This window comes from Atractosteus spatula, chromosome 17 (assembly GCF_055471065.1).
Source record: "Atractosteus spatula isolate fAtrSpa1 chromosome 17, fAtrSpa1.hap1, whole genome shotgun sequence".
Lineage (NCBI taxonomy): Eukaryota > Metazoa > Chordata > Actinopteri > Semionotiformes > Lepisosteidae > Atractosteus > Atractosteus spatula.
The window spans coordinates 14219349-14232499 of record NC_142722.1 but is presented as its reverse complement, the minus strand read 5'-3'; the positions used below and the strand labels follow the sequence as shown (position 1 = coordinate 14232499).

Here is a 13151-nt window from a genome sequence, read left to right as displayed (position 1 = left end):
ACGTACAGCAGTTGTTTTCTTATCCATGAGCTACAACAAAAAGAGAGAAACAAACCTGGTTTGAATTAAATAGTAAACATACACCAACTCCTCTCTCTATAAATATACCTCCTTGTTTTTGAAGAAGAATGTAAATGATTTGATCGCTACTGATTACTTCTGTAAAAACAATTTGACCAGCAACAGAATAAACAGAAAAGGGAGAACCCTGAATGTTTGAGTGTGTAAGGAAGCCAGACTTAAAATGTTTTGAGTTCTGCATCTCTGATTTTTTTAGCTTATGTGGTTGATATTTTTTGACAGCTGGTGACTGCATAATAGAGCTTTTTATTTCTATTATGAATCCTTTTTCAGACATCTTACTGCACCCTGTTACCATTTGACTCACTGTAATGTTCCAAGATGATGCTCACCACAACAAGGCCCTCTATAAATAAATAAGAATTGATCGACTGATAATACCCTTTCTCTCCTGGATGACGTAGTGGGCACACGTTCGAGCAGAAATTAATTTATCATCAGCCGAAGAAAAAAAGCACAAACAAGAAGGAGGCAAGAAAACAGAAAAGAGAGTGAGGTGTGTGTGCTTTTCTATGCTGTGCTTTCAGTCATTGATTATCTCAAGGTTTAAATTTAGCCCCTGATGCATGGCAGTGAGATCACTGAAACAATGGCTTGGCCTCAAACAGCACTTCAGAAGTGAACTCTTGCACTGAAAGACAGAGAATTAAAGAAAAGAGACACAAACCATCCTAGAGAACTTCCATTAAAGACTTTTCCTCATTCCCTACAAATCCCTGCATGGTTTTGTAAGGGAATCCTTACGGAAATCTGTTAACAGCTGAAAGGGGATCCAGGATATAATGTTAGATCTGAAAACTCACAATGAATGTGTATAGAGTCAGTTGTGGTCATGGTTACCCACACGGCCAATTCATTTTGATTACAATTGCCAACCTTTCTAGAAAAGAACGGAACCTTAAGGGGATGTATGCAAGCTCCACTTTGTAGTATTAATCATTAGAAGATTACTGATCATGGATGAAACTAATCTGGGGACACTGCAGTACATAATGTTGTAAGTCCCAGCCACTGCAAAGTAATTGGAGTAGCGTATAGTTAATTAAACACAGGATTGCTGTGTTTCTCTCTGCTTCAAAGGCAATGTGCACAGTGCATTCCCCATCATGGTCAATTAGGTTCCAGTTCATGATCCTTGGATACATATCAATCAGAGTCCAAATCTGAAAACAACAGTGTCTTTCCATCAAAGATTGCATTAGCAAGCTTGTTGAACATATTCCTGTCATGGTTAAAAAATAAGAACATGAATTGGACTGTCTTCTGGCCCCAGATTACAATAAGGCTTTTACCTCACTGGGCACTATTGATGGAGACGTTTTTATTAGCCATATTGAAAATGCAATGCACTTCATGTCTTGGTGACAAGACTCTTATTTTTCTTATTTTTTTAATGCATTATTAAGAAAAAAAAACCTAGCTGAGGACATTGATTTACAAAGACACCCAACCTTATTTTCTTGCTACCACTGCCCGCAAGGACAACTGCATAAGCAGTACTATAGGCCACTATTCCCAACAATATAAGAGAGTCTTTGTTCTGCTTTCTATTGAAACTCCTGACCTTTGCTTCCCTTTCTCAGCTATGTGGGTTCCACGGAGGTCCCTTTAAGAATTCTCTGAGAAAACTGAGTGAAGCTGAGAAAGGGGTGCAGAAATGGGGGTTTGGGTGGTGGTCTTGGTGTCCGGGAGCCCTCCCTTCCCCTGGTTGGGGTGGTTTCGGGAGACTCTGTCTGAGAATACAGACATCCCCCCCCCCCGCAAGCAAAATAAAGACCCCTGTCAGCCTACAGCTCTGTGAAGGGTCAGGCACCCCGTCCCAGCACCAGCCAGGGTAATACTTAATCCAGCAAAAGGGCGACCCTCTATTCATTCATCCTGAAATGAAGGGCTGCAGGGATATGGCTAGTCTGAGAGTGCAAGACATCTAGCGGGCCACTTGTACGACCATAAAGCATAAAGAGAGGAAGTACCGTCTGTCAAACATCTTATACCTCAGTACTTTCCTTCGGCCTTGCTCCACACAAGGCATCAATTATGAAAGTTACAATATGTGAAGATATTCACCCACTCTTCATTTCCCACACGGACATGAAGCAATACTGTACTGGTGTCAGTTCCTTTTCACAATGCATGTTCACAGAAAAGCGCCTTGTAGAATGACAGGCAGAGACAAGTGCTTGAGAGACCTTACAGTAGAGTCAAATAAAACAAGCCTGGTGATTAGTTTAGCGTCTGATTTCTTGTGTGCTGGTCCTATTATTTTGTGTGTATTTTCTGCTGCTTCAATCATTCTGAATCCGTCGTCTCAGATCCTGCTACCAGGAGGTGTGGAGGAAAAACGAATTCAAGGTCTCTCCGTGACAGCTGACCCATTACTCAATCACAGTGGGGCAATTTCTGTTACTTGAGCAGGTGGATATTTCTTGTGATAAGAAAGCCTTTTATACAGTTCCAGATTTTCACCCTGAGCTCATAATCATTACAAACTTAAGTAGCAATGTTGCAAATAGGTAAGCCTGGCTAGCAATGTTGTTTAAAGTACTAGCACAATGAATAACGGGTATACACATGGCAATTCTTCAAAGTTTAGGTTATGATCTATAGGAAAGTTATAAAAAAAATATCTAATTTTACTGCTCCAATTTCTGGCCTATGTAAGATTCTTGTGTCTGAATGCAACTTGTTCAGACACTTTTAACTTCTCTCGTTGGGTAGAAATAAACCACCATCACCAGAACAGACAGGCTCAAAAGCTTAGTGAATTAACCTTCTCCTATTCAAACACATTTACTGTCGCATCAGAGAGATACTTCTATGTAATCTTAAAAGCCAGAAGCTTTCCTGGGTGACACCGTCTCCATAAGAAGGTATTGTCAGCGTGTAGAAATCTTCTCGCACACAACTCTCTCTTTCTAAAAGTCGCAGACCAGAAATTGGGGGAGGAAGGGGATTAAGCTGCAGCAGAGATTTCTACAACCCACGCTGCAACCTTAAATGCTCCAGCTAACATGTTCCAATCATTTACTGTTTCAAAGTCCCCAACACATGCAGACTCGCCACAAATCTGCTAAAAAAAATACTTGGTCAAATAACAAGCCCAGGAATGACAGGATACACCACCAGCCCCACATCCCCTACAAATACAAATACACACAAGCACCCCTCCCTCCCATGTCTCCCTCACTATCTGTGTGCGGCCTCCTGTTCCTGTAGCAATGTGCTGGCAGGTTGATAAGGCTGGGAATCAGGGAAGACTTTCAGCAGGGGGCTCTGTCCTGTCCACTGCTCATTCATATGCAAATCCCACCCAACTTTCCCAAACACAGTAAAGGGTGCAGTGAAGTTGGTTAGGAAGGGGTGGGAGGAGGGGTGTCATAAATTCATAAGCCTATCAACTCCATCAGCCTTTCCTCCACTGACTTCCACCATCAAGTAACACGAGTCCGTCACGAAAGAGAGCAGATCTCCCCTGATTTTAAGGGGTGGGAGCTCCTAAAAGTCTCAAGGAAAAAATTGTTTTTCATTTCGGTTTAGAACCCACCTTGAGGTGACTATTAACCCCAAAGTGATGATACAGCTCTTTTGTTTGTGAGATTAAAGAAGGTGGGGGATTCGTCAAAATTCCAGCAAGCATTTTTGTCCAAAAAAGCCAGCAGGTGTACCAAGCAGAGATATCTAAGCAGGACAAAAAAACAAAAACAACGTATAGACAACGGGAAATACAAAATGCAAGAATAGATATTTAAGAAATTAGTTGGTAGAAATTACTATAAGTTCCAATCAAATAGATGTTCTAACACTTTGACGGATACTTCACAGCACAGTGCCCTAAACTTCACTGCTGTGATAAGAAACCCCACAACACCTGCTGTGCTCAGGATGTCAAACTCAAGATAGAGATCTGCTTCTCTCCTCCTGCTTCTTCATCAATAGATCAGGACACTTTCTAACATGACAGCTCCTTTTCCCATATTGCCAGACATTCACAAGGGCTCACACAGCAAGACAGTCAGTGGCCTACGTCACCCAGTATAAAACCTTGCCAGTCACAGCCATTGACAGCAAAGTTATTTTGCAAAAATGTCTTTTTCCCTTGGTACTCTTCTAAAATTTTGAAAGAAGGACTTGAAAAGGTGTGAAAAAGCATGAGAAACAGACATTTTCATAGGAGCTCCAATCAATGGCACTGTGAAACCTAATCGCGTTTTTCCACACGGTTGACAATCCACACCCTCGTGTATTTGATAGAATAATGGAAATGGTTGTTTCTATATATAGTTCTATCTGTGCTGAATATAGCAGTCTTTAAGGTAAAACACCCCTGGGCAACTTACAGTAAAATGAAATAGATTCCCACCAGAATAATAAAATTAGTTCCATTATCAAAAACAAAAGGAGTCAACACATATATCCGGAATAATAGTCAGACGTGTATGAAGTCCTGTCTCTGCAAGAGAGGCACTTCAATTTAGAGAAGATTTATGTGAGACAGAATACCAACTAAAACACAGAGCAGACACAAACACCACATGCAATCTTTTAACTTGGACCTACACATCATATAGAGCGTGATGCCCATCGTTATGTAAGATTGGGTAGGCCCACCCAATATGGAAAAGCAACCTTTCGTGGCTCGGAGAATGAGGACATGCAGACGGCCTCCTCCAACCTGCCCACCCCACTAAGCTAGTCATCATTTGATACACTGCAAGCTCCACAGCGGCCTACAGGAGAGGTGACACTGACTGCAGGCGCAGTGTGTTCCCCAACGACATCGCCTGGGATGCCACTGGAGAAGCTGGTTTCTCCGAGAACTGAGAGAGCTCTGATGAACTACCGAGCCCAGCCCTGCCCTCAGTGGCAATCGGCCAATTATGCACGACCACATAGGGGATCCTAGGCATTGCTGATCACTGACAAAACAGAGGCTCCAGCTCAAAACTGCGAATGAAAATGCGACATCTACATCGCCAGCACAAGATATGGATCGCTTCTTTAGTACGTAGCACGGCTGTGTAGCCACTAAAGCAGGTATGTTACTCCCATGTGTCTCAGACTTCCAGAGGCAAATTCCTCTTGGAACAATGCCACCTTGGGTAAGAACTGGGTAAGAACTTTGTAAGTATAGACAGTCGAGGCCTCGTTCTGGGCTTGAAATGAAGCTAATGACCTCGTGGTATAGTCAAAGGAAAGGCAGACACAGACCCAGCCAGCATTAAAGATGAGAATGTGGAGCCCGTGTGTGCAGGCCCACAGCACTGACCTTCAAGCTCGTGGTGGATGATGTCAGCCAGGTTGGGCTCCTCCCCCCACCAGAAGATCCACAGCTCCTTGGCCTCGGGCTTGACGTCGCGGCGCCACACGCACAGCAGGTTGGCCTGGACGCAGCGCGTGAAGCTGCGCAGGATGGGGTCGTCCTGGGCGGGGGCCGAGATCACCGGGCCGCAGTCCCCGTTGCCACGAAAACTGTAGCGCCGCCATTTAATGCCGGTCAGCTCCGCCTGTGGGGGGGGGGGGGCGACAGAGCGAGGCGGACGTTAGAGCTGTGCCACACACGGCACCCGTTTCATAACACGCCCAGCCAACCAGCAGGCCCAGCCCGAGCGCTTCTTCTTAAACACAGACCAACGCTGGAATAAAGTCAGTTCAGGACACAAAATACAGAAGGCAAGGTGGGGGGGGTTCTGGCTAACAGGTTGATGAGTTAAAAAAGCCAGATCACAATGATGAACAGAGTAAAATATTTAACAGGCTTCCATTATTGCTTTGTACAGAATTCTGCATGCTTTATTGAGTCCCACTCCAGATCGAGACAGAGGCAGACTTGGTATTGGAAACTGCAGCTGAATCAGTTTGACACTATAATAATATGCAATAATAAGTGCAAGAACCGTTTCAAAATGCCTTAGCCTACTGTATATGTTTCCACTTTATATGAATATGTTTCCATTGAACACTTGTGACTAGTTTATTTTCCGAAGGGTTTGAATTTACTGTCTCTTTTAATTAAACTTCAGATATAAATACAACCCCTTCAAATACAAATGAATGGTAAGGTCGGTGATTTCTTTGTTCATTCTGAGTACAGAGTAAAACAAGGTTTTATATCCTTTGTATGAATAATGAATGTGCATGCTTTTGTTTTTAACAAGAAAGCCATATTTTCCTTCATTGGCTTTCGACGCTCTTTAGTAATAACCTGTACTAATTAATGAATGGATGTGAAGTCAAACAGCAAATCAGTTGTGTGTTCAAGCTAGAGGTGCAGCAAGCTAGAGTAATGCAAACTATAGAGGATTTTCTCCAGCCTGAATGAAAAAAAGCATCTTGCCTGCCAATCTCAAAGTCAAAACCATCAGATAAAAACCCACGATCAACTGGACACATGGAATCACTGTTATGGAATCACTGATACGCAGACTTCCTATCTAGCCCTGCCCTGGAAGCTTTACAAAAGAGCTCACATCACAAACTCTGGTATTTATGGTTATTTCTGAATTTTTCTTTATCTGTTTTTCTGTTGAAATGGACACCACATTCATTATTTAAATATATTCATCTCTCACGCCAGCTCTCTAGCTCATTTCTGGTTACATTTTATTGAAGTTTAATGAAGTGCTTTACTACAGAAAAATCATGCATGTTCATAGAAAAACAAAACCCTGAAAACAAATTAAAAATACCATGTACCACAATATACAAGACAACTGATTGTGTAACAGTTGTCTAACAAACCCTGGGAGACAGGCCTGCAGTTGCAATCTGATCTTTCAGATGTTCTCCCATTTTCTGTGCATTCCTCTTTAAGGACAATGATGAAGCAGTGGGGAAGCATGGTTCCTCCCTTGGCATGAACTGCTGCCTGGCACCCTCTGAATTGGCACTCAGGACACATGGCCCGTCTGCTGAGAACTAAATTTGTCAACATTACAGTCCTTTATTGTCTTTGCAAATGGATGAGTTATATTTAGGCGATGAGGAAAGAGAACACATTGCTGGAAAAACAGATCTGAGGGAAAAGGGGGTGAGAGGCTGACAGAAGGGATGTCAGGGGATGCTCAGCGTTAATGACATGATCTGTTACTCCATGTTGCAGGAGCGATGCCACTTTTGCAGGTCCTTGTTGAAATGTGGCTAGTAATTTAAGGCACAGCCCGGCCACCGTGGTAGTTTGATCACGGCTAGCGGAATCTGAGAGAGAAACATTGGCACATCGATAATCTGGACTAAAAACAGGAGAAGACAGAACAGTGTGCTTTTCTGCTCCATCACCTTTATGATCAGAGAAGCCCAAATACGTTTTTTTTTGTGCGTGATTTTCTATAGGTTTCTTTTGCTCTGCCAATAACTGCTGAATCCATCAGTAAATGGTGTGTGGGGCCACCTCCAATAAGCACCAAAATTAAAATGTTATGATTTACCATGATTTATTCATCACTCTTTCCAGCATAATGTAGGTTCAAGACATCTTTCTATGGGGGTGTTCTTGTATAGTTATCACATAAATTAAATTAAAAGAACATTTTTTTTTCTCATTATAGATTTGTCTGCTAAAAATAAACTGCCTGAGCAATGCCGACTTATGTTGGGAGAAAAATGATAACTGATCTCCAAGAACTGATCCAAACACATTTACCACAAGCCAGGACTTTGACCACTCCAAATACTTTAGTGAATGCCCAGGCTCTGAGTCCTTCTTCAAATACCGCTTTACAACGAAGATCAAAGTCTTTCCTGTAACAGCAGAAAGCCCAGAGCTGATCCACAATCTTCTAGCACAAACCACTACAAACGCTGGATTTTCCCATCTTAGCCTATGAGCACCACAAAGAAATCGCTAGTCTTTCCTTTGAATGTGGCACAGTGCTAAAAGATTGAGGATGTTAAGGTCAAGACAGCGACACGCTGTTTAAAGAAGCTCTTATGACATCAAGAGACAGTCATAAAAATTAATTACTTTCAAGCAATTAAGCATGTTTTTTACATTTAGAAAATGAAAGTGCAACAAATTTCAAAAGTAGACCACAGACATTGTGACTTAGAAATGTACTGCATCTACATCGTACATCTTTGAAAGAAGTTAATGTAATGCTTTTAATGTAATTAATAGAGCATGGATCTGTACTAGGACCACTGCTATTCTTAATATACATCAAGATCTAGATTCTGTAACATTTAGTAAACTAGTCACAACTGCAGATGATACTATATTAGGAGGATAAGCAAACACTGTAGAAGCAGCAGCTAAAATGTAATAAGATTTAGATACAATTCACAACTGAGAAAACACCTGGTTGATGTTTAATGTAGACATGTACAGGCAAGTGCAAGTAGGTAGTGCAAAACCTAAACTAGAAATACAATAGAGACAGAAGAAGCTTCGTATGAAAAATAACTTGGGTATTGATGTAGACAAGTCATCCATCTTCAAGATCATATAGCTAAAAGTTAGAATTTAAATCACTAGATTTTATGTAAAAAATGTATAATGCATGTACAGTAGGACCTGGGTTAATTCTTGACCTGGCCTGTCTGAGTATGTGGCATTTCGAGGATAACTGAAAATACAAGGATATCCCTATGAGAAATAGCCATTGTAATGTTGTATACTGTCTAGTTGTAATGAATATGCAATGATCTCTTCTCGACACCCAGTCATAGTAATAACAGAGAGTGACGACAGCTGTACTCAGACTGTATAACTTCCTGAAAAACTGGAAATGTGTCTTCCTGGGTGAAAAGGCCTTTTTTTAAAAAAACAAATTTTCTCATTTCAGGCCTTTGCTGAACTACATTGTGACTTTTTGGATCCCCTGAAGAAGGCTCCACGGCCGAAACATTGTGTTTTCTTTCTCTTTTTTTCAGCATGGAATAAACCTATTTCTTGTTCCTTTACATAAGTAAGGCCTCATTAAGAATAATATGTACAATTGGGGTCACCACACTCTAAAAAAATATTGCTGCTCTGGAACCCATCCAGAGAAAAGAAAACACATTCATTCCTGAACAAAACTGACCAAGGTGCTTGGATTAATTAAGTACTAGCTACCACATAGACTAGATGGGCAGAATGGCCACTTCTCATTTGTAACCTTCAACATCATTGTGATCAGAGTAAGCAAGCTCTTTTTGTGCAGAATTTTGTACTATATATATGGACAGCCTGCTGAGAATTAAATTTGCCAACATTAGATGTTGAGAACTACTGCCAATTTCTAAAAAAGAGCCTACTGGCATGCACTGTATTTTGGAGTGGAGAAAGGCCACTGTAAGTAATAATCTGAATGGAGGCAAAGGGTTGTTTACTCGATTGTTTACACATGCAACAACATGAAGAGCCTCACTGCTCTCTCTTTCTGCAGATTTACAACTCTCTCCCCAATTTCTAAGCAGTCACTCAGTAACCCTTCAGTGCACTCTCGGAAGGCTTCCTTTCCTGAGTTCCGAGAAATAATTCTTCCTCTCGTTCTGTGCCTGCCATTTCCTTTCGCTGTGTTTCTGCCTGCAGACACAGAAGTAAACCAAACCACTTAGGAGAAATCTGAGCAGCACTGTATTGCGTAACACAGGAATTATCACTGCCAGGGAAGCCAGCAAACAAATGCAGAGGCCTGTGGGAGATGGAATGCAGTGAAAGGTCTGCTGACCACCTAAAAGAAAATTTCTACCATTGCTGGCATCTCAATTCCCACGTTTCTTATCAGATTCCATTTGCTGCTGCAGTTTCGCATGCTGTGAAGGGTGGTTTTGAATGAACGTGCAGATGACTCTTCCCAGACTCCTCCTGAAGCATGCCTTGGGACACAAGCTGCATGCTTGTCGTTTCATTCATTTTTGCTCGCACTCTTCCAACAGCAGATCCTGTGCACGTTTCTAAGTGCTTGCTTGGGAAACCCTAGAAGCCTCTATAAAATGTAAAAACTTTTCAAAGTCATATTTCACAACACTAAAAACTGCGGGGTTTCCAAACAAAGGGACTAACTGGGAACCAAATCACGATGCATCTAGAAGGCAGTCTTAATAGTGTCAAAGCTTTTTTATTCATTACTCATTCATTTTTGTTGCATGTGGATTTTCTTCATTCAAAACGTAAGACAGGGTAAAACAGGTCTTACCGTGTTTAGCTATTCACATGTCACTATGCTGCTAATTAGCTATTAATGACATCTTAATAGGGTCTGCATCTAGTGTGCTTAACATCTAGCATTGGTCTACAAAATGCTATTATGACCTTAAATATGTCATTATCAGTGAAAGCTGCTGGCAACAGTTTAGGTCACAATGGTTTAATAAGACTGTGCCCTAAAGCAAAACAAAATGATGCAGGGTGTCTTGTTTCTGTTCTTGTCCCATATACAGTACTACATCTTGACCTAGTCTCAGTCACACTGGCATTCTGTTTGTCCCTGATGGGATAAAAAGTGTTGAATTTCTAGCACTGTCGACCTTTTTCTGCAATGGTTACTTGCTGTGAACTGCCATCACGCCATATGACCATTACCTATTTTGAGATCTGACTAAACTATTCTGAGCCCAGAAGAAAGCACATCTGGGAAAGCAATGAATTACATCTGTACTACATCAAGGAGGAGTCCTTGTCTTCCACGTTTCCCTGTGTTCTTATAATGTGCTCCTTGTGTGTCTTGTGCAGAAAGCTGGGTTGTTGTTTCTAGTGCAGCTTTTGCTCCACTTGCAATTTACAATCTTAAATACCCTCGAGCCAAAATAGTGATATAAATCTACTTTAGAGTAGGAACAGAGTTATGTCTGCATGTGTTCACACATTGAAGCTAAAAATGTACATTCAGTCCACCTCACACAAACCTATTGGCATATGACCTGGGAAGCAAGTACCATACAGGTGAGTTTCACACCTGCAAAGAAGTTTCACTAAGGGTTTTGTGTTAAGCTAGGGTACTTTCAGAGAGTAATCCTGGAGTATACCAAGATATTTCCTAGAGATCAGGTTTGCTGGAACTAAATGCATTGTCCTATAATGTCAGGTCACACAGAAAATGACTCTTAACAGATACAGCAGCAGTAAAACTGGCCTGAAAACACATACTGGCACAGAACAGGCAAACTTCAGGCAATATCAGGGAATAAAAAAGGGCCTGAAATGCTAGAAACACACAGAACATGTGTACTGCTCCTTTAAAGCAAATAGCGGTAATTCAGGAAGAAGGAGCCACAGCTTTTTGTGTCTCCGTAATCTGAGGATAGCGTCGGCAACTTTTCTGCATTTCAAACAGCACTAAACTGTTTTATTTACTGGCATGGAAATGGAGCAAGCTGTTTGCCTTGGATCAATGTTTGATGTTTTTTTATACTTATTGGAAAAAATCAGCTGTTTTAGTCATGTTTGGCACGGGACTGCGCTCGGCCATGTAGGTGACGTCAAGCCCAGATTAGAACTCGAACAAGTCGTACTTTGGGAAGGCTCCAGTCTGCCTGCTCGCGCGCCGCGCTCTGTAATGTTGTTCTCTGGACGGCTCATCGGGCCAGCAGAGCCCGAGCTTTTCTTTCCATCCACGGAACATTTCCGAGTCATAAACCAGGGAGGGTGGGGGTTTCAGTTCTTCGAAGCAGGACACATCATTTCCAGCACAAAGATATCCAGTTTGCCAGACCCTGTATAGGAGGAAGCACTATCAGGAGGCACTGCTTCTGGCAGTGAGAAAACTGAAGTGCAGGTCATGGATTGGCTCTGATACTGCTAGATAAACAAACTTCTCCCGGATAAGTCACAGGGGTCATTGTTTTAAAAGGGGAGTGACTGGGGTAGGGATGTCAAAGAGGAAGATACGACATTCCAGGAGATTCCATCCCATGGCACGATGGACCAAACGAGGTATTTTCCACACTCAGAAATTACAGTCAAGGACACTGGTACTCACACCCTAAGTAAAGAATTTGGTTGTGCAAAGCATTTGTCTTTATCAAACGCTGCAAATTAGCTTAGGCCTATGTGATAGCTGTTCAACACAAGCAACCCTTTGATATTTCTGTCTTACATCTCTCCTTTTGACATTCAGCTTGAATCACAAAATTACCCAATTCTGTTTCTGTGGCTTCTCAAGTGTTTGTCCATTTTATTACTGTTTTTGTTTGTTAGGAGAACTTCACCTTTCTGGGGTGAGATTTCATTGCCAGAGTCTCTGTGGGTGGATTAGGGTACTGTTTGCCCTGGCAGTGGCATTCCCCTGTTGTTGTTGTCATTTAATTGTTTGCACAGAACATGAAAACATCTGTCCATGAACACAGGTAAACGAACTGAGCAGTAACGGTGTCATGCACAAGCTGTTTTTCACTCTGTTCATCTGAATCTGTCTTCACTGCAGCTCGGCATAATTAGCACATCAAAAAGATTCTCAGTCCCATCTGAGGAATCCCAGATCTCTCAGGCTGCTTGTCATGTATGACAGAAGAGTGCTGTAATGTTAAACTCCTGGAGAGTATTCACTAAAAGAAGATCTCTTGTCTAAAGCAACGGGACAATGAGTGCTTTTTTTTCAGGCACCAAGTGAGAGCTGAGCTTTTGAGTCACGGGTCACAGAGAAGGGTTTTCCTCAAGCTCAGCCACTTACTCCTTTTTCTAAAAGAAACATCCATGCTGTGTTTTATACAGGCTGCCAATGCAATGGAAATTGTTTTTAAATACTCACAAGCAAAAACATGGCAATACGGCGACAGACCAACTGCCAGTTACGAAACTAATGATGGAAGAGACCTAATGAGACCCAAAGCACCACAAGTCTAAATTAACAGAAAATAAATGGTGCTGTGCTGTCTTCCATGGTTCCTGAAAGAGAAGCAGTCATGTGAGCGAGCACACGACAGCCTCATTCCCCAGGACTCAAAGCAGCTATTACACTGGAAGGTCTGTCCTAGGTGCCAATCCTTAGCCATACTTATTGGTGTTTTAAAGTACCTCACTCCAACTTTGGACTCTCTCTAAACACAACAGAGTCCAACAGTGGATATCTGAGCTAAAACTGACAAAGTATGATTAAAACTGCGAGACAGGACTGTCAGCATAGAGCTCTGTCCTCCTGCAACCAGCAGGT

The 13151-nt window shown here is 41.9% G+C and overlaps 1 protein-coding gene across 2 annotated transcripts in view; it reads right to left on the bottom strand.

Moving 5' to 3' along the window:
* The window catches only part of LOC148819200 (mediator of RNA polymerase II transcription subunit 13-like), an 89472-nt gene that overhangs the window by 66557 nt on the left and 9764 nt on the right, over positions 1 to 13151 (bottom strand). For both annotated transcript variants that reach the window (XM_088935316.1, XM_088935317.1), the window contains exon 2: positions 5348 to 5585. In XM_088935316.1, the coding sequence (XP_088791442.1) occupies positions 5348 to 5585 (238 nt within the window). The remainder of the gene's footprint in view (positions 1 to 5347; positions 5586 to 13151) is intronic.